This window comes from Symsagittifera roscoffensis, chromosome 3 (assembly GCF_963678635.1).
Source record: "Symsagittifera roscoffensis chromosome 3, txSymRosc1.1, whole genome shotgun sequence".
Classification (NCBI taxonomy): Eukaryota; Metazoa; Xenacoelomorpha; order Acoela; family Convolutidae; genus Symsagittifera; species Symsagittifera roscoffensis.
The window spans coordinates 25,739,855-25,762,599 of NC_087064.1; the positions used below are offsets into that span (position 1 = coordinate 25,739,855).

The window sequence follows — 22,745 nt, forward strand, 5'->3', positions numbered from 1 at the left end:
TGCTCGAAAAAAAATTTCTGTGCTGGGGCTGGCCGCGCCCTGAATCTCAAAAGCTACCGGTTGAAAAAGATATCCATCATCTACAAGATCTTTATACTTGCCATTGCTCGCTCTTCCCCTTCAGCGGCAGCCGTACCAGGATTACAAACAGACCCGGCCTTAATCCTACAAGGAGCTAAGTAGTCTACTACCGTTACATCCCACAAGAACTGCTTACCAACAACCCATGGAACGAGCGTCAAACCGTCTTGTCGCTTCTGATCGGTCCTGCAGAGGTGTCGTGTTTCTAAAACAGACGGAATGTGAGTAGAAGATAAACTCTGCTTTGTAAGGGCATTCAGGTTTGAATGCCTAGAGAATCTACCTGCACTTTTGAGGCAAGAAAGACCGCGACCTATCCTCGGTGACGTATTTTCAGCACACTCATTCATGCCGTTTGCATATTTCTGAGCCTAATCGAAGTCCTATCGCAATTCTGAGTTGTTGGTTCGACAGTTTTAACCTTAAATTTTTGCACGGGATGAAGTTCAACCATTGGAAGCCAAATCTATCCTGGATCGCGTTGAATCTTTTTACGTCCATTGGTTCGAGTCGTAAAATTAAGTCTGCAATTTCGCTGTCAAAAATTGGCTCTGTACAATTTTTTTTGATTTCATTTTCCGGAGCTATTTCAATTTTTCCAAGTTCAAACCACGGTTTAAGCGCATCATCATAGGTTGCATCCATATGCTCCAAATAAAGATTTCGCTCGAGGCATTTTTTGCTCCTACTGCAGAAGCTAAGAAAGCGGGTAAAGCGAGTAGGCGAGCGGAAGAAACGCCCAAGCCACATTTGGCTGCCGGGAGAACTGCTTGTAAAAACTGTTTATCATCCATTTTCACATTGGTGACCTTGTATAACGAATTTTTTAGTAATTTGTCGTAGCGTACCAAAAAATCATTTTACAAAGAGTTTTGGCACGGCTAAAGCAATTTTTCAGGCAGTTAAAACCATAATGAGCATCTAGTTAGTCAATGACATCCGAGATTTTTACAAGCTCCTTAATTTTTTCGTCGAGCTATTCTTTTCGGCAAATTTGGCCGATTGGAGATCCTAAATTGAGGAGTTCTTCTTTTGTTTATTTTTTTTGGGGCATATATTTCAAAATTATTTTAAAAATGAATTATACTGTGTACTCGTAGTCGGTCCCAAGAAACAAAGTTCGCACTTCTCAGTGTTCAAGTTCAGGCCGTAAATTTGTTCCGATTTCAGAATGTTTTTAAGGTCCCGAAGTACTACTTTATAGTCGTCGGCTAAATTTCCATCAATTAAATACCAGATGTTAATTTTTGTCTCCAACTAGTGTCTGAATTGTTTCCGCAAAAAGGGGTGGGGCTTCAGGATCATCTTGCTGAGTTCCGTCTTCTGACATTATGAGAGAGCTTCCTTAAAAAAGGTAACTAGGTTTACTATACGCGCAATGGGTGTAATTACACAATTGGGGGCGATTTGAATAAACATGATTCAGCATTGTTTCTCTATCTGGAGAGTTAAAGGCATTCTTAAAGTCTAGTTTTAAAAGAACAGTGCATTTTGGATTAGGTTTCGAAACGAGTGTGCAGCTATTTCTGCTCTTCGTTTGGTACCGCATCCTACCTGTACGTTTCCGAAAAAATTTTGTCGCTCGGAGAGGGCCTTGCTTCAGCGCATTCAGACACGATACGTCTCAGCGTGTTGCCTATGGCAATCGGTCTCAATTCTGTCTATCTTTATGAGGGCGATAAGCTTTGCTCCAAAAAAAAAGGTCTTAGGGGTTCGGGTATTTTGCCATCTCCAATGTGATTTTTCAGCCTTGTAAGCGATTTCAGAAAATTAAGTCCTGCATGCCATTCGATTACTAAAAAGATCTTAAAAATTTGGGGTATTATTATATCAGGACCTGCTGCTGATCCGTTCGGAAAGGACATTATCGGTTTGTATAGGTCGAAATTGGTTACAAAAAATTATCTAAAATTTCTGGATTTGGAGCTGCAAATTTGGCTCTCTGAGGGTGCTTAGACAACAATTTTTTACAGTTATTAGTTGAAAAGGAGCAATTTTGTCATCCGAAGCAGCAAGCCTCATTCCTCCCTTTACATTTTCTTCATCGAGCTTTCTACTTATTAGCTTGATTCTCTGCTCGAGGTCATTCAGAGGCGCGCTTGAAACTTGGGGATGGGGTTTTGGAAGTGACACGTCATTTACTCGAATGTTTTTATTTATCAAAGAGCACATGCTTGTGGTCTGTTTGCGTCCACTTCTTTTCGGTTGCTCCAAAAGAAAACAAGAACGACGTTATAAAATTAGCCAATTTGTAACATCTTCTACATTGTAGACGATGTCATATATTTTTGCCGACAGAACTTCCGCCAAGGGAACACGCGAGTTTTTTAGTACTCTCTTGAGTACTCGGACATTTGAGATGGCCGTATTAATATAATTGTCTAGCACTAAATCATTACATATTGTTGCTTTATTAACAGATCTTACATCAACGCATAGAGGACACTGAAACCATTGGGTTTCTTAGAGACGCTAAGAGAAATTTTTACACAACTGATATGATACCAACTAGAACAACAATCACATCCAATCTAATTTATCATCCTGAAGGTCTTAAGCAAACTTTGCTTGTACACTCTTTGTTGTTTTCCTCATCTTGACGCAGCATAAAGGTAAAAAAAAAGGATACTGACTGGACTTTAGGTGACTGAACTAACCCATGATAAGGGGTTAGTGGGAATTTTATAAATCAGCAAATAAAAAAAAACAATTAAATTAATTTAAATTTTAAAATCGAATTACAAATATCAAAAACAAGGAACAATCTCACCCGAGCTCAGAAGGTCCAGCGGTGCACCACCAGACTCTTCAAGCCAGTTCCAGTTTCCCACATCCCCACAGAAAGCCACCTGAAAGACTTGTCTCCAAAACCCCTCAGAGGGGGCTCCACAAACAGGCAGAAACATCAAACATAACAAATCTATATAATAAATATATCACAAAAATTAGGCTAAAACGACGATTAGGATAACAGTAGGAGATGCAGCACGGAAAGTGTTTCTTCTTTTATTTCTTTCACAGTTTACTTTGGTATGCATTCCGGTAGCGACTAGGTTGCGTCGGTCTTGACTTGGGTGTTGATGTATTTTCTGGTGTGACACAAGACATCGGTCCAGTAAACCTTGGTTTCAAAAACTGGCTGGTCACTACATCTGCACTTTTTAATTTCGCCTAAGGGTCAGAAGGTTACCTATAGAACTGTTCAGCTTCTGAATTTTTCTGCACTTTACTCATGTGTGGAGCATACATATTGATGATGGCTATAGTGTAACTTTTGCTCAGAAATTACCCAGCCACGGAAAATAGAAAAAGCCCCTATTGACGACTGGCTGACGTCAGATACCTTAAATCTATTCGTTTTTCACCATCTCGACGTAGCCAATTGATTTTTGGCCTGTCTAAGGGCTAACCATGGTGTTACTGTGCCAGTCGGTCAAATTTGGATATTTGAACTTTAGCAACGCTTAGTCTTGAATTTGGGGTGAAATGCGCTTTTTCAAAAATTTGAATTGAGCATGTCATGCTCAAGTTTCTCGCAACAACTGAAAATACAAAAAAATAAGATCGGAAGAATCGAAAGTAGTACGAAAAATAGGAGCGTGAAATTAACGAGAGCAGAAGAAGAAGAAGAAGAAGAATTTAAAATATATATATATGTTTAAAACAAAAAAATAGGTCTACATATACCAGAAAAGAAGCTGTCACATTTCGACCCAGAGACGTCTGCTTTGGCCCAAAGGGTAGAAATGCGACAAATCGGCCCAAAGGTGTCGGGTTGGTTCCAAATTGATCCGGATAGATTGAATAAGGTAGGAATGCGACAGATCGACCCAAAGGCGTCGGGTTGGTTCCAAATTGATCCGGATGGAGTGAATATGGTAGGAAAGCGACAAATCGGCCCAGAGGCGTCGGGTTGGTCCCAAATTGATACGGAAAAAGTGAATATGACAGAAATGCGACAAATCGACCCAGATGCGTCGGGTTGGTCCCAAATTCATCCGGATAGAGTTAAAATGGTAGAAAGGCAATAAATCGACCCAGAGGGGTCGGGTTGCTTCCAACTTGATCCGGATAGAGTGGATATGGTAGAAAAGCAACAAATCGACCCAGAGGCGTCGGGTTGGTCCCAAATTGATCCGGATAGAGTTAAAATGATAGAAATGCAATGAATCGACCCAGAGGGGTCGGGTTGCTTCCAACTTGATCCGGATAGAGTGAATATGGTAGAAATGCGACAAATGGACCCAGAGGTGTCGGGTTGGTCCCAAATTGATCCGTATAGAGTGAAAAAGAAAAGGACACGAAAAAGACACAAATAACTACAGAGGTATCAGTTTACTATCATGCAGTTACAAGCTTTTCACCGGTGTACTATATGACCGGATCGAAAGATGGACTGAAGTGAATCAAATACTCCCAGACTCTCAATTCGGATTTCGCAAAAAGAGATCAACAATACAAGCCGCCACCAAACTCAAGTTACGATAGAACTCTCGGTTGCCTCTCATAAAAGATATTACGCGTGTTTTGAAGACTTCAAAAAAGATTTTGACATTATAAACAGACATAAACTGCTGGATAAACTACAAAAACTTGGTATCAAAAATAACATGTTAATGGCTATCCGAGCAGTCCTGCAACAAAACATGGTACAAGAAAAAGACCGTCCTTTTCTATCAAAATTGATTATACAGCATGACGGAGTATCCCAGGGAGACAAGCTAACACCTCTGCTCTTCTCAATATTCATGGCAGATCTCGAACCTATTCTCAGTGAGAAATGCCACACAATTATCTGTGCGGATGATCTCATTATCGGATCTCACATACGCCAAAAGATACAAGAGGCGCTAGAGTCACTTGAAGTGTACTGTGAAGATAACCTGTTGTCAGTGAATGTCGAAAAAACCAAAGCGTCAAGTTCAGAAAAGGAAGTAGATTGAAGTCTGATGACGACTTGATCTACAAAAAAATGGAAATCGAAATTTTCACGGAGTTCTGTTACTTGGGTATCAATTTCAGCACCAAATTGGGTCCATCAGCTCATCTTGATAAGTTAATCAATAAGGCGAGAATCAGCACGGAAACGCTTTGCCAAAAACTCAATCCCCAGAAAATCTCTTTTCAATCGGCGACGAGGCTCCTCAATGGCGTGGTAGTACCAAGCGGAACATATTGCCTGGACATAAATGAAATGAACGAAATAAGGAGACATGAACATCTCCAAAAACTGGAAAACCAGTTCTGGAAGGCCTGGTGCGGTGCATCACAGGATCACAGCTCGAGAAATTTGAAACACTATTAATTAGAATACGACTTCCTTAACCTACAGGGCGCGAAAGGAATCAAGTGACGCCTCATCGCATTATTTTATGGTTCAGTACTACACTCATGTACTTGTCACTTTGATAACTGATCCAGCATTCGGATACTCAATGCTATGACTCAGTTTTAGGATTCTCAGTAGGGTAGGAGAAGCCTGCAGATGCAGACTCTGTGATAGTCAGCTGACGGACAATTATCCTTTATTTCATTGCGAGAATCTATGTGGGACACCCTTTCAGAGAGTAAAAGCAGTTTTCTGGATGAATTCAGACACCCTCGGGTCCTGACAAACAATTCCAGACACTCAGACGCAGCTCTGCCATATCCAATCTATCCGACTCAATTTGGGCCTATGCCGACGCCTCTGGGTCGATTTATTGCATTTCTACCCTATTAGTTCTATCCGGATCAATTTGGGACCAACCCAACGCCTCTGGGTCGATTTGTCGCATTCCTACCATATTCACTCTATCCGGATCAATTTCGAACCTACCCGACGCCTCTGGGTCGATTAGTCGCATTCCTACCATATTCACTCTATCCGGATCAATTTTGAACCTACCCGACGCCTCTGGGTCGATTTGTCGCATTTCTATCAAATTCACTCTATCCGGATCAATTTGGGACCAACCCGACGCCTCTGGGTCGATCTGTCGCATTCCTACCATATTCACTCTATCCGGATCAATTTCGAACCTACCCGACGCCTCTGGGTCGATTTGTCGCATTTCTATCAAATTCACTCTATCCGGATAAATTTGGGACCAACTGGACGCCTCTGGGTCGATCTGTCGCATTTCTACCATATTCACTCTATCCGGATCAATTTCGAACCTACCCGACGCCTCTGGGTCGATTTGTCGCATTTCTATCAAATTCACTCTATCCGGATAAATTTGGGACCAACCCGACGCCTCTGGGTCGATTTGTCGCTTTTCTACCATATTCACTCTATCCGGATCAATTTTGAACCTACCCGAAGCCTCTGGGTCTATTTGTCGCATTTCTATCAAATTCACTCTATCCGGATCAATTTAGGACCAACTCGACGCCTCTGGGTCGATAAGTCGCGTTTCTACCATTTTAAATCTATCCGGATCAATTTGGGACCAACACGACGCCTATGGGTTGATTTGTCGCATTTCTATCATATTCACTCTTTCCGTATCAGTTTGGGACCAACTCGACGGCTCTGGCCTGATTTTTCTCATTCTTATCATATTCACTCCATCCGGATCAATTTGGGACCAACTCGACGCCTCTGGGTTGATAAGTCGCATTTCTACCGTATTCACTCTATCCGGATCAATTTGGAATCAACCCGACGCCTCTGGGTCAATCTATTGCATTTCTACCATATTCACTCTATCTGGAACAATTTGGGACCAACCCGACGCTTCTCATTAGAGATGTCTCATTCCTAGAGAAAGAACAATTTGTGACGAGAAGACGTAAAGAAGATTGAGTGGACATGAGTGAACCTTCGGTGGAAAGGTGGACAGCTTAGCTGCCCAACGGTCAAAACAGAAAACTTGTGTCTTGAGTTAAAACTTATTCACTTCAAACTTCTTGAGTTAAACTTGATTACTGGATTAATTCTAGAGTTGCTTATTAATTTAGTTTTTCGATTATAGAAGTCGTGTCGGTATGTAAGTACCCAGTTTAAATTTCTTGAGTGTGTTTTACATTATTATATTGAGTTAGGGAGAGTTTTATGTTGATCCATCTGAAATGAATCAAAGGTCCACTCTCTAATGAAAAGTAACTGTATACGTAAGGTTCCGACCCTGTTTTTAACGGCGTTCGTGTGTTTTGGGTATTTTGAGACCTAAGCATGGGGGTTTACTTATTTCTAAAGTGTGGGGGGGGGGGTATTTTGGTAGTAGCCTTTAAGCTGTAACGCGGTTTGTAGTCTCATGGCGCAAGTGAACTGAATTGGCTCGGACCGTTTGAGGTAGAAAAACACAAGAGATAGTGTCCCTGACTCTTGAGCCAATGGTTATAGGGCCTAATTTTCTTTAACCTCATTAGTGACTTAAGTAGGCGACTGTTACATAGTGTTTTTATGGCGCTCCTGGGTGTTTTAACGACGGCATGACTACGGGATCGAACCCCTTGACGCAGCTCCGGGCTACATGCCCATTCTAGAGTACCGGTGGTACGGTTCAACGGGAACGTGACCACCCTCTGGTTGTACCGTGATAGCTTTTTAAGAAAACTCGAGACAAATTCCCGGTGCGTTTTCCAAAACGAGGCCTAGCTAACCGAGTAATGGGAATGGCGGCCACTAGGGGGACAAAAAACGGGTAAAAAACAAAAAGCAAAACAAAACAATCGAAAAAGATTTTTAAAATAGGAAAAAAAAAACGATATAAAATACAAAAAGGACAGTGGCTTTGACCTTCAGATTAGGCGGATCAAACCTTAATTTTAATTAAAATAGTATACGTATACTGTTTCCAATTAGACCAGTAGTTTCGATCAAACCAGCAACATTGAACAGGCGCCCAAGCTAGGGGCGTTGAAAGGGTTTTCAGATAGCTTCTGACATTAGTGGACCAGTGGGAGACTTGACTGGAACAGGTGACAAGCAAAGTGGGAAAGTGGACCTCTGAGTGACTTGACCACTGGGAGATTTGACTGGAACAGGTGACAAGCCAAGTGGGAAAGTGGACCACTGGGAGACTTGACTGGAACAGGTGACAAGCCAAGTGGGAAAGTGGAGAACTGGCAGACTTGACTGGAACAGGTGGGAAAGTGGTACTCGGGATAGAGACCTCAGAAACAGAGGACACTCGACTGGGAAAGAGACATCAAGCAGTGTGCTCAAAGCAGAACAGAGCAAACGAAGGAAGGTGGTCTGTTTGGTCAAACGGGTATCGTTGAAATCCATTTTTACATTATAGGAAATAAGTGTAAAATTGAATAAGCGAGTACCCACTGTTTTTAGGAAACGTTTTTACTTGAGCAGAGCTTGGAAACAAGTTCTACGGTATTCTCTCGAGAGGTTTAGCACCCATCGCGCTCAGGGTAATTTTCGGCTTAAGTGGGGGGCTAGATTGGGAGGAGGTTAGCAGGGGGGCTGGTTAAGTTAGAGGTTGGTGGTTGAGAATTGTAAAAAGGGCGCTTTCTTATAGTAACTACACAATCCAAATCGTCGATTGAGTTACATTAGAACAACTGAGTTGAAGACTCACAACAAGAGTAGCAACGCGAAGGTACTCGATAGCGAACTCGTATTAAAGTAAGTAACCTGGCCGGATCGAGTAGAAGTGATCGGAAATAGACAGTTTTTGGAACCCATAAGACCGCTGGTAGGGGGGGGGGGGACGCGTGACAGTTAGGAACCAGACATTTTTTACGATAAACGATCCTTGTCAAAATTGCATTTTAGGTATATAAATTTTTCTTGTTTTTGAAATTTTTCTCATTTGACCTTTCCAGTTTTTAAGTATGATTTTTACTGAAATTTAGTCAACAACAATCATAGAATAAGGTTAAAAGCAAATCGTATTTCAACTTGTATTGGAAATAGGAAACAAAAGGAGATTACGGGAGGCTTAAAAAGAAAATTTAGATTGATAGAATCGGGTTTTGAGGATTTTTCAAACAAGTTCTAGAGGAGGTACTGGGATAGTGGACTGGATATTTTAACACTCGAGTCAGGGTACAGGAAGATTCTAAGGACGAGAACCGGACAGGAATTGGTACTGGAAGGTTAGGGAAAGAATTTCATTACTGGGGCCAGAGAAGAGGAAACAGCACATGAGTCTTGTCGGCAGTCCTGGGATAGTGACCAAAGGGACACAGGACAGTGTGGAAGGGTCCCAAGACCGTCCCTGAGGTTTTCAGCAGTCGAGCGAAGGGTCCTAGGAGAAGTACAGAAGGGTCCCAAGACCGTCCCTGAGGATTACAGCACTCGAGCGAAGGATCCTATGAGAGTACAGAAGGGTCCCAACACCGACCCAGAAGATAAAAGCACTCGAGAGTCCCAGGACAGTACCGAGGTATCCTGCCACACTACAGAAGGGTCTCAAGACCCTACCAGAGGTAAACAGAGCTCGAACGAGGGGTCCCAGGACAGTACCGAAGGGTCCTAGGACAATACCGAAGTGTCCCAGGACACTACCGGAAGGTAGCAACACATGAGCGAAGGGTACCAGGACAGCACCGAAGGGCACTAGGACAATATCGAAGGGTCCCAGGACACTACTAAAAGGTAGCAAAACTTGAGCGAAGGGTCCCAGGACACTAGCGAAAGGTAACAATACTTGAGCGAAGGGTCCCAGGACAGTACCAAAGTGTACTAGGACAATATCGAAGGGTCCCAGGCACTACCAAAAGGTAACAACACTTGAGCGAAGGGTCCCAGAACACTACCGAAAGGTAGCAAACTTGAGCGAAGGGTCCCCAGACAGTACCAAAGTGTACTAGGACAAGACTAAGGAGTCGCGGCACTAAGAACGAAGGGTCCCAAGACCCTAGGGAAGGAACAAAGAAATAGAGCGAAGGGTCCCAAGACCCTACCAAGAGATCCAAAGACCTGATCAACGGGCCCAATACTTAGTTTCGGTTTACAACTCTAGGAGAGACGATTTCGACTGGGTTTTAATAAGAAAAAGATTAGAAATTTTTTCTTATAATTTCAATTAGATTTTACATTAGGAACTTGTATATATATTAGAATTGTAGACAAATACAATTGTTTATAAAAAATCATGACGAAACAAGAACATCTCTAACAAAAAGGAAAGGGTTAGGACTTAAGCAAAATCAAACCTCGTCGCAACGAAAACCAACATCAACAAATCTGAGAGTAATGAGTAAGAATATTTCAGTGAACATGGTCAATACAAGAAGCAACAAGGAACAGAAGGCCACAGAGAAAGTGACGGAAGAACCGACTCTACCGGCTAGAGAAACCGATCTTGAGACACCAGATCAGAGTATAGACGGGGCGGAAAGAAAGACGACGGAATCAACACCCATGCCAAATGTAGAAGAACAGGAGAAGAAAACAATCTCTCACCAATAGGCAATGTAGACGAAACAACAAACAACACACCGGAATCGATAAAAGACGATTCTCAAGCAACAAGAACGTCGTTCACAGAAAGGATTGCAGCGATGGTCGGAATGAAACTAAAAGAGAAAGAGGAGGTAATACCAGCGACCGAGAAAAGCCAAACGTTTGGAACCGTTTCCGCAAAAACGACAGAAGCTAAACAAGACGAAGAGCAAGTCACACAAGAAGCAACGGCCAACCAAGACAAACAAACTATGGAATCAAAAACAACTTCACTTGAGCTGGGCGACTTGATGGCAAAGTTGAAACAAATCGACAAAAAATTTGAAAACATCGACTTGATGGAAAAATTGGGACAAATCTAGACAACCACTATGTCCTGCCAAGGGCGACGGAAGCGAAGCTGCAGCAGATGGCGGACAAACTAGAAACGACCGACAAAGAGCGGGAGAAACATATCAAGATAGATATGTAGGAAAAGAAGAAAAGAAGCGACACATTGAGGGAAAAATTTTGGAATCTAGAAACCACAATGGACACAATGAGCAGGGAACAAGCAGAGAGTTCTGGAGCCATACAGTCCAAATTAGACGTACTCTTGACAAATTCAATGGCCCAAGATAAATTAGTGGCCAAAAAGCCATCTGGAACTAGAGTCGACTTCGTGGAACTACAACGAAAGAAACGGGAATCTACACCGTTACCCCGGATTGATAGCACCATGGCGTCAGGAGGGACAAGGACTGCTATGAAGGCGGTGCCTCAAACTCAACGAGGACATCAGAGGGTTCAACAACACATGCGGGTGTACCACCGGATGCCATGATATGGGCCAGTACCTGGGAAATGATGAACAGGACGCTTGAAGCATTCGCAACAAGGAACACAGACTCAGGCAGTCGCAAATCCAGGAAAACCTTCAAAAACCTAAGGAATTCGAGGACGATTTAGATGGTTGCATTAACACCTGGGTGGAGGTAATGAGACTACATCTAGAACAAGACAACTTGAACGATGAGAGGCAGGCCTGCACGGCGATACTATGCAACCTAGAGGGAACAGCACTGAAGTGTGTGGTGGTAAAGAAGGAGGAGAACCGTGACACTGCAGACAAGATCTTCGAGATACTGTTGAGTCGATTTGGATCGGGTATGAAGGGTCATCAGGCGATGATGAGGTTCGAAAAAAGAAGACAAAGAGATGACGAGTCGATTGATCAATTTCTGGATGATATTGAGAGCTTGAGGAAGAGAAGCGATCCAGAGGAATCGACCAACAGAAAAAACTTTAGCATCGCTTCAAAGTTTATAGTCGGAGTGAGGAGTAATGACTTAAGAAAAATGTTGGCAACATATTACACGCTATTGAAGGATAACACACCAACCCCAGAAAAGATGAGGCAAAAGTCAAGAGAGTATATGTTAATAAAACCAAAGAAGTACTCGTTCTCAGAAAACAGAAACATTCAAGGGGTAAGCCAAAAAAAAGATCGTCATGGTACAAACCTAGAGTCGACATGGACAAACGAAGGTCATGCGCAAACTGCAGGTCGGCGGACCATCGCGTAGCGGATTGTACAACCAAGAAGCAAGGTATGAAAAGCTTAGGTATTCATTAGAACAACTGAGTTGAAGACTCACAACAAGAGTAGCAACGCGAAGGTACTCGATAGCGAACTCGTATTAAAGTAAGTAACCTGGCCGGATCGAGTAGAAGTGATCGGAAATAGACAGTTTTTGGAACCCAATAGGTGAAAACCCCATAAGACCGCTGGTAGGGGGGGGGGGACGCGTGACAGTTAGGAACCAGACATTTTTTACGATAAACGATCCTTGTCAAAATTGCATTTTAGGTATATAAATTTTTCTTGTTTTTGAAATTTTTCTCATTTGACCTTTCCGGTTTTTAAGTATGATTTTTACTGAAATTTAGTCAACATCAATCATAGAATAAGGTTAAAAGCAAATCGTATTTCAACTTGCATTGGAAATAGGAAACAAAAGGAGATTACGGGAGGCTTAAAAAGAAAATTTAGATTGATAGAATCGGGTTTTGAGGATTTTTCAAACAAGTTCTAGAGGAGGTACTGGGATAGTGGACTGGATATTTTAACACTCGAGTCAGGGTACAGGAAGATTCTAAGGACGAGAACCGGACAGGAATTGGTACTGGAAGGTCGGGGAAAGAATTTCATTACTGGGGCCAGAGAAGAGGAAACAGCACATGAGTCTTGTCGGCAGTCCTGGGATAGTGACCAAAGGGACACAGGACAGTGTGGAAGGGTCCCAAGACCGTCCCTGAGGTTTTCAGCAGTCGAGCGAAGGGTCCTAGGAGAAGTACAGAAGGGTCCCAAGACCGTCCCTGAGGGAGGATTACAGCACTCGAGCGAAGGATCCTATGAGAGTACAGAAGGGTCCCAACACCGACCCAGAAGATAAAAGCACTCGAGAGTCCCAGGACAGTACCGAGGTATCCTGCCACACTACAGAAGGGTCTCAAGACCCTACCAGAGGTAAACAGAGCTCGAACGAGGGGTCCCAGGACAGTACCGAAGGGTCCTAGGACAATACCGAAGTGTCCCAGGACACTACCGGAAGGTAGCAACACATGAGCGAAGGGTACCAGGACAGCACCGAAGGGTACTAGGACAATATCGAAGGGTCCCAGGACACTACTAAAAGGTAGCAAAACTTGAGCGAAGGGTCCCAGGACACTAGCGAAAGGTAACAATACTTGAGCGAAGGGTCCCAGGACAGCACCAAAGTGTACTAGGACAATATCGAAGGGTCCCAGGCACTACCAAAAGGTAACAACACTTGAGCGAAGGGTCCCAGAACACTACCGAAAGGTAGCAAACTTGAGCGAAGGGTCCCCAGACAGTACCAAAGTGTACTAGGACAAGACTAAGGAGTCGCGGCACTAAGAACGAAGGGTCCCAAGACCCTAGGGAAGGAACAAAGAAATAGAGCGAAGGATCCCAAGACCCTACCAAAAGATCCAAAGACCTGATCAACGGGCCCAATACTTAGTTTCGGTTTACAACTCTAGGAGAGACGATTTCGACTGGGTTTTAATAAGAAAAAGATTAGAAATTTTTTCTTATAATTTCAATTAGATTTTACATTAGGAACTTGTATATATATTAGTACTCGTTCTCAGAAAACAGAAACATGCAAGGGGTAAGCCAAAAAAAAGATCGTCATGGTACAAACCTAGAGTCGACATGGACAAACGAAGGTCATGCGCAAACTGCAGGTCGGCGGACCATCGCGTAGCGGATTGTACAACCAAGAAGCAAGGTATGAAAAGCTTAGGTATTCATTAGAACAACTGAGTTGAAGACTCACAACAAGAGTAGCAACGCGAAGGTACTCGATAGCGAACTCGTATTAAAGTAAGTAACCTGGCCGGATCGAGTAGAAGTGATCGGAAATAGACAGTTTTTGGAACCCAATAGGTGAAAACCCCATAAGACCGCTGGTAGGTGGGGGGAACGCGTGACAGTTAGGAACCAGACATTTTTTACGATAAACGATCCTTGTCAAAATTGCATTTTAGGTATATAATTTTTTCTTGATTTTGAAATTTTTCTCATTTGAACTTTTGCGGTTTTTAAGTATGATTTTTACTGAAATTTAGTCAACAACAATCATAGAATAAGGTTAAAAGCAAATCGTATTTCAACTTGCATTGGAAATAGGAAACAAAAGGAGATTACGGGAGGCTTAAAAAGAAAATTTAGATTGATAGAATCGGGTTTTGAGGATTTTTCAAACAAGTTCTAGAGGAGGTACTGGGATAGTGGACTGGATATTTTAACACTCGAGTCAGGGTACAGGAAGATTCTAAGGACGAGAACCGGACAGGAATTGGTACTGGAAGGTCGGGGAAAGAATTTCATTACTGGGGCCAGAGAAGAGGAAACAGCAAAAGAATCTTGTCGGCAGTCCTGGGATAGTGACCAAAGGGACACAGGACAGTGTGGAAGGGTCCCAAGACCGTCCCTGAGGTTTTCAGCAGTCGAGCGAAGGGTCCTAGGAGAAGTACAGAAGGGTCCCAAGACCGTCCCTGAGGGAGGATTACAGCACTCGAGCGAAGGATCCTATGAGAGTACAGAAGGGTCCCAACACCGACCCAGAAGATAAAAGCACTCGAGAGTCCCAGGACAGTACCGAGGTATCCTGCCACACTACAGAAGGGTCTCAAGACCCTACCAGAGGTAAACAGAGCTCGAACGAGGGGTCCCAGGACAGTACCGAAGGGTCCTAGGACAATACCGAAGTGTCCCAGGACACTACCGGAAGGTAGCAACACATGAGCGAAGGGTACCAGGACAGCACCGAAGGGTACTAGGACAATATCGAAGGGTCCCAGGACACTACTAAAAGGTAGCAAAACTTGAGCGAAGGGTCCCAGGACACTAGCGAAAGGTAACAATACTTGAGCGAAGGGTCCCAGGACAGTACCAAAGTGTACTAGGACAATATCGAAGGGTCCCAGGCACTACCAAAAGGTAACAACACTTGAGCGAAGGGTCCCAGAACACTACCGAAAGGTAGCAAACTTGAGCGAAGGGTCCCCAGACAGTACCAAAGTGTACTAGGACAAGACTAAGGAGTCGCGGCACTAAGAACGAAGGGTCCCAAGACCCTAGGGAAGGAACAAAGAAATAGAGCGAAGGGTCCCAAGACCCTACCAAAAGATCCAAAGACCTGATCAACGGGCCCAATACTTAGTTTCGGTTTACAACTCTAGGAGAGACGATTTCGACTGGGTTTTAAAAAGAAAAAGATTAGAAATTTTTTCTTATAATTTCAATTAGATTTTACATTAAGAACTTGTATATATATTAGAATTGTAGACAAATACAATTGTTTATAAAAAATCATGAAGAAAACAAGAATATCTCTAACAAAAAGGAAAGGGTTAGGACTTAAGCAAAATCAAACCTCGTCGCAACGAAAACCAACATCAACAAATCTGAGAGTAATGAGTAAGAATATTTCAGTGAACATGGTCAATACAAGAGGCAACAAGGAACAGAAGGCCACAGAGAAAGTGACGGAAGAACCGACTCTACCGGCTAGAGAAACCGATCTTGAGACACCAGATCAGAGTATAGACGGGGCGGAAAGAAAGACGCGGAAAGAAAGACTATAATCAACACCCATGCCAAATGTAGAAGAACAGGAGAAGAAAACAATCTCTCACCAATAGGCAATGTAGAGGAAACAACAAACAACACACCGGAATCGATAAAAGACGATTCTCAAGCAACAAGAACGTCGTTCACAGAAAGGATTGCAGCGATGGTCGGAATGAAACTGAAAGAGAAAGAGGAGGTAATACCAGCGACCGAGAAAAGCCAAATGTTTGGAACCGTTTCCGCAAAAACGACAGAAGCTAAACAAGACGAAGAGCAAGTCACACAAGAAGCAACGGCCAACCAAGACAAACAAACTATGGAATCAAAAAGAACTTCACTTGAGCTGGGCGACTTGATGGCAAAGTTGAAACAAATCGACAAAAAATTTGAAAACATCGACTTGATGGCAAAATTGGGACAAATCTAGACAACCACTATGTCCTGCCAAGGGCGACGGAAGCGAAGCTGCAGCAGATGGCGGACAAACTAGAAACGACCGACAAAGAGCGGGAGAAACATATCAAGATAGATATGTAGGAAAAGAAGAAAAGAAGCGACACATTAAGGGAAAAATTTTGGAATCTAGAAACCACAATGGACACAATGAGCAGGGAACAAGCAGAGAGTTCTGGAGCCATACAGTCCAAATTAGACGTACTCTTGACAAATTCAATGGCCCAAGATAAATTAGTGGCCAAAAAGCCATCTGGAACTAGAGTCGACTTCGTGGAACTACAACGAAAGAAACGGGAATCTACACCGTTACCCCGGATTGATAGCACCATGGCGTCAGGAGGGACAAGGACTGCTATGAAGGCGGTGCCTCAAACTCAACGAGGACATCAGAGGGTTCAACAACACATGCGGGTGTACCACCGGATGCCATGATATGGGCCAGTACCTGGGAAATGATGAACAGGACGCTTGAAGCATTCGCAACAAGGAACACAGACTCAGGCAGTCGCAAATCCAGGAAAACCTTCAAAAACCTAAGGAATTCGAGGACGATTTAGATGGTTGCATTAACACCTGGGTGGAGGTAATGAGACTACATCTAGAACAAGACAACTTGAACGATGAGAGGCAGGCCTGCACGGCGATACTATGCAACCTAGAGGGAACAACACTGAAGTGTGTGGTGGTAAAGAAGGAGGAGAACCGTGACACTGCAGACAAGATCTTCGAGATACTGTTGAGTCGATTTGGATCGGGTATGAAGGGTCATCAGGCGATGATGAGGTTCGAAAAAAGAAGACAAAGAGATGACGAGTCGATTGATCAATTTCTGGATGATATTGAGAGCTTGAGGAAGAGAAGCGATCCAGAGGAATCGAGCAACAGAAAAAACTTTAGCATCGCTTCAAAGTTTATAGTCGGAGTGAGGAGTAATGACTTGAGAAAAATGTTGGCAACATATTACACGCTATCGAAGGATAACACACCAACCCCAGAAAAGATGAGGCAAAAGTCAAGAGAGTATATGTTAATAAAACCAAAGAAGTACTCGTTCTCAGAAAACAGAAACATGCAAGGGGTAAGCCAAAAAAAAGATCGTCATGGTACAAACCTAGAGTCGACATGGACAAACGAAGGTCATGCGCAAACTGCAGGTCGGCGGACCATCGCGTAGCGGATTGTACAACCAAGAAGCAAGGTATGAAAAGCTTAGGTATTCATTAGAACAACTGAGTTGAAGACTCACAACAAGAGTAGCAACGCGAAGGTACTCGATAGCGAACTCGTATTGAAGTAAGTAACCTGGCCGGATCGAGTAGAAGTGATCGGAAATAGACAGTTTTTGGAACCCAATAGGTGAAAACCCCATAAGACCGCTGGTAGGGGGGGGGGGCGCGTGACAGTTAGGAACCAGACATTTTTTACGATAAACGATCCTTGTCAAAATTGCATTTTAGGTATATAAATTTTTCTTGTTTTTGAAATTTTTCTCATTTGACCTTTCCGGTTTTTAAGTATGATTTTTACTGAAATTTAGTCAACAACAATCATAGAATAAGGTTAAAAGCAAATCGTATTTCAACTTGCATTGGAAATAGGAAACAAAAGGAGATTACGGGAGGCTTAAAAAGAAAATTTAGATTGATAGAATCGGGTTTTGAGGATTTTTCAAACAAGTTCTAGAGGAGGTACTGGGATAGTGGACTGGATATTTTAACACTCGAGTCAGGGTACAGGAAGATTCTAAGGACGAGAAACGGACAGGAATTGGTACTGGAAGGTCGGGGAAAGAATTTCATTACTGGGGCCAGAGAAGAGGAAACAGCACATGAGTCTTGTCGGCAGTCCTGGGATAGTGACCAAAGGGACACAGGACAGTGTGGAAGGGTCCCAAGACCGTCCCTGAGGTTTTCAGCAGTCGAGCGAAGGGTCCTAGGAGAAGTACAGAAGGGTCCCAAGACCGTCCCTGAGGGAGGATTACAGCACTCGAGCGAAGGATCCTATGAGAGTACAGAAGGGTCCCAACACCGACCCAGAAGATAAAAGCACTCGAGAGTCCCAGGAGAGTACCGAGGTATCCTGCCACACTACAGAAGGGTCTCAAGACCCTACCAGAGGTAAACAGAGCTCGAACGAGGGGTCCCAGGACAGTACCGAAGGGTCCTAGGACAATACCGAAGTGTCCCAGGACACTACCGGAAGGTAGCAACACATGAGCGAAGGGTACCAGGACAGCACCGAAGGGTACTAGGACAATATCGAAGGGTCCCAGGACACTACTAAAAGGTAGCAAAACTTGAGCGAAGGGTCCCAGGACACTAGCGAAAGGTAACAATACTTGAGCGAAGGGTCCCAGGACAGCACCAAAGTGTACTAGGACAATATCGAAGGGTCCCAGGCACTACCAAAAGGTAACAACACTTGAGCGAAGGGTCCCAGAACACTACCGAAAGGTAGCAAACTTGAGCGAAGGGTCCCCAGACAGTACCAAAGTGTACTAGGACAAGACTAAGGAGTCGCGGCACTAAGAACGAAGGGTCCCAAGACCCTAGGGAAGGAACAAAGAAATAGAGCGAAGGATCCCAAGACCCTACCAAAAGATCCAAAGACCTGATCAACGGGCCCAATACTTAGTTTCGGTTTACAACTCTAGGAGAGACGATTTCGACTGGGTTTTAATAAGAAAAAGATTAGAAATTTTTTCTTATAATTTCAATTAGATTTTACATAAGGAACTTGTATATATATTAGTACTCGTTCTCAGAAAACAGAAACATGCAAGGGGTAAGCCAAATAAAAAAAATCGTCATGGTACAAACCTAGAGTCGACATGGACAAACGAAGGTCATGCGCAAACTGCAGGTCGGCGGACCATCGCGTAGCGGATTGTACAACCAAGAAGCAAGGTATGAAAAGCTTAGGTATTCATTAGAACAACTGAGTTGAAGACTCACAACAAGAGTAGCAACGCGAAGGTACTCGATAGCGAACTCGTATTAAAGTAAGTAACCTGGCCGGATCAAGTAGAAGTGATCGGAAATAGACAGTTTTTGGAACCCAATAGGTGAAAACCCCATAAGACCGCTGGTAGGTGGGGGGAACGCGTGACAGTTAGGAACCAGACATTTTTTACGATAAACGATCCTTGTCAAAATTGCATTTTAGGTATATAATTTTTTCTTGATTTTGAAATTTTTCTCATTTGACCTTTGCGGTTTTTAAGTATGATTTTTACTGAAATTTAGTCAACAACAATCATAGAATAAGGTTAAAAGCAAATCGTATTTCAACTTGCATTGGAAATAGGAAACAAAAGGAGATTACGGGAGGCTTAAAAAGAAAATTTAGATTGATAGAATCGGGTTTTGAGGATTTTTCAAACAAGTTCTAGAGGAGGTACTGGGATAGTGGACTGGATATTTTAACACTCGAGTCAGGGTACAGGAAGATTCTAAGGACGAGAACCGGACAGGAATTGGTACTGGAAGGTCGGGGAAAGAATTTCATTACTGGGGCCAGAGAAGAGGAAACAGCAAAAGAATCTTGTCGGCAGTCCTGGGATAGTGACCAAAGGGACACAGGACAGTGTGGAAGGGTCCCAAGACCGTCCCTGAGGTTTTCAGCAGTCGAGCGAAGGGTCCTAGGAGAAGTACAGAAGGGTCCCAAGACCGTCCCTGAGGGAGGATTACAGCACTCGAGCGAAGGATCCTATGAGAGTACAGAAGGGTCCCAACACCGACCCAGAAGATAAAAGCACTCGAGAGTCCCAGGACAGTACCGAGGTATCCTGCCACACTACAGAAGGGTCTCAAGACCCTACCAGAGGTAAACAGAGCTCGAACGAGGGGTCCCAGGACAGTACCGAAGGGTCCTAGGACAATACCGAAGTGTCCCAGGACACTACCGGAAGGTAGCAACACATGAGCGAAGGGTACCAGGACAGCACCGAAGGGCACTAGGACAATATCGAAGGGTCCCAGGACACTACTAAAAGGTAGCAAAACTTGAGCGAAGGGTCCCAGGACACTAGCGAAAGGTAACAATACTTGAGCGAAGGGTCCCAGGACAGTACCAAAGTGTACTAGGACAATATCGAAGGGTCCCAGGCACTACCAAAAGGTAACAACACTTGAGCGAAGGGTCCCAGAACACTACCGAAAGGTAGCAAACTTGAGCGAAGGGTCCCCAGACAGTACCAAAGTGTACTAGGACAAGACTAAGGAGTCGCGGCACTAAGAACGAAGGGTCCCAAGACCCTAGGGAAGGAACAAAGAAATAGAGCGAAGGGTCCCAAGACCCTACCAAAAGATCCAAAGACCTGATCAACGGGCCCAATACTTAGTTTCGGTTTACAACTCTAGGAGAGACGATTTCGACTGGGTTTTAATAAGAAAAAGATTAGAAATTTTTTCTTATAATTTCAATTAGATTTTACATTAGGAACTTGTATATATATTAGAATTGTAGACAAATACAATTGTTTATAAAAAATCATGACGAAACAAGAACATCTCTAACAAAAAGGAAAGGGTTAGGACTTAAGCAAAATCAAACCTCGTCGCAACGAAAACCAACATCAACAAATCTGAGAGTAATGAGTAAGAATATTTCAGTGAACATGGTCAATACAAGAGGCAACAAGGAACAGAAGGCCACAGAGAAAGTGACGGAAGAACCGACTCTACCGGCTAGAGAAACCGATCTTGAGACACCAGATCAGAGTATAGACGGGGCGGAAAGAAAGACGACGGAATCAACACCCATGCCAAATGTAGAAGAACAGGAGAAGAAAACAATCTCTCACCAATAGGCAATGTAGACGAAACAACAAACAACACACCGGAATCGATAAAAGACGATTCTCAAGCAACAAGAACGTCGTTCACAGAAAGGATTGCAGCGATGGTCGGAATGAAACTAAAAGAGAAAGAGGAGGTAATACCAGCGACCGAGAAAAGCCAAACGTTTGGAACCGTTTCCGCAAAAACGACAGAAGCTAAACAAGACGAAGAGCAAGTCACACAAGAAGCAACGGCCAACCAAGACAAACAAACTATGGAATCAAAAAGAACTTCACTTGAGCTGGGCGAGTTGATGGCAAAGTTGAAACAAATCGACAAAAAATTTGAAAACATCGACTTGATGGCAAAATTGGGACAAATCTAGACAACCACTATGTCCTGCCAAGGGCGACGGAAGCGAAGCTGCAGCAGATGGCGGACAAACTAGAAACGACCGACAAAGAGCGGGAGAAACATATCAAGATAGATATGTAGGAAAAGAAGAAAAGAAGCGACACATTAAGGGAAAAATTTTGGAATCTAGAAACCACAATGGACACAATGAGCAGGGAACAAGCAGAGAGTTCTGGAGCCATACAGTCCAAATTAGACGTACTCTTGACAAATTCAATGGCCCAAGATAAATTAGTGGCCAAAAAGCCATCTGGAACTAGAGTCGACTTCGTGGAACTACAACGAAAGAAACGGGAATCTACACCGTTACCCCGGATTGATAGCACCATGGCGTCAGGAGGGACAAGGACTGCTATGAAGGCGGTGCCTCAAACTCAACGAGGACATCAGAGGGTTCAACAACACATGCGGGTGTACCACCGGATGCCATGATATGGGCCAGTACCTGGGAAATGATGAACAGGACGCTTGAAGCATTCGCAACAAGGAACACAGACTCAGGCAGTCGCAAATCCAGGAAAACCTTCAAAAACCTAAGGAATTCGAGGACGATTTAGATGGTTGCATTAACACCTGGGTGGAGGTAATGAGACTACATCTAGAACAAGACAACTTGAACGATGAGAGGCAGGCCTGCACGGCGATACTATGCAACCTAGAGGGAACAGCACTGAAGTGTGTGGTGGTAAAGAAGGAGGAGAACCGTGACACTGCAGACAAGATCTTCGAGATACTGTTGAGTCGATTTGGATCGGGTATGAAGGGTCATCAGGCGATGATGAGGTTCGAAAAAAGAAGACAAAGAGATGACGAGTCGATTGATCAATTTCTGGATGATATTGAGAGCTTGAGGAAGAGAAGCGATCCAGAGGAATCGACCAACAGAAAAAACTTTAGCATCGCTTCAAAGTTTATAGTCGGAGTGAGGAGTAATGACTTGAGAAAAATGTTGGCAACATATTACACGCTATCGAAGGATAACACACCAACCCCAGAAAAGATGAGGCAAAAGTCAAGAGAGTATATGTTAATAAAACCAAAGAAGTACTCGTTCTCAGAAAACAGAAACATGCAAGGGGTAAGCCAAAAAAAAGATCGTCATGGTACAAACCTAGAGTCGACATGGACAAACGAAGGTCATGCGCAAACTGTAGGTCGGCGGACCATCGCGTAGCGGATTGTACAACCAAGAAGCAAGGTATGAAAAGCTTAGGTATTCATTAGAACAACTGAGTTGAAGACTCACAACAAGAGTAGCAACGCGAAGGTACTCGATAGCGAACTCGTATTAAAGTAAGTAACCTGGCCGGATCGAGTAGAAGTGATCGGAAATAGACAGTTTTTGGAACCCAATAGGTGAAAACCCCATAAGACCGCTGGTAGGGGGGGGACGCGTGACAGTTAGGAACCAGACATTTTTTACGATAAACGATCCTTGTCAAAATTGCATTTTAGGTATATAAATTTTTCTTGTTTTTGAAATTTTTCTCATTTGACCTTTCCGGTTTTTAAGTAT

At 43.4% G+C, this 22,745-nt stretch overlaps 3 protein-coding genes across 3 annotated transcripts in view; all 3 read right to left on the reverse strand.

Annotated features, from left to right (window-relative positions):
* Positions 1–22,745, reverse strand: part of LOC134842165 (uncharacterized) — a 423,659-nt gene that overhangs the window by 40,815 nt on the left and 360,099 nt on the right. The gene's annotated exons all lie outside the window — the stretch shown is intronic.
* The window catches only part of LOC134842166 (uncharacterized), a 409,681-nt gene that overhangs the window by 26,831 nt on the left and 360,105 nt on the right, over positions 1–22,745 (reverse strand). The gene's annotated exons all lie outside the window — the stretch shown is intronic.
* LOC134841640 (protein LIAT1-like) lies at positions 5,520–6,410 on the reverse strand. Its single transcript, XM_063857673.1, has 2 exons — positions 5,831–6,410; positions 5,520–5,560 (listed from the first exon to the last, which is right to left on the reverse strand). Exons 1-2 carry the CDS (start codon positions 6,408–6,410, stop codon positions 5,520–5,522), a joined length of 621 nt encoding a protein of 206 aa, XP_063713743.1.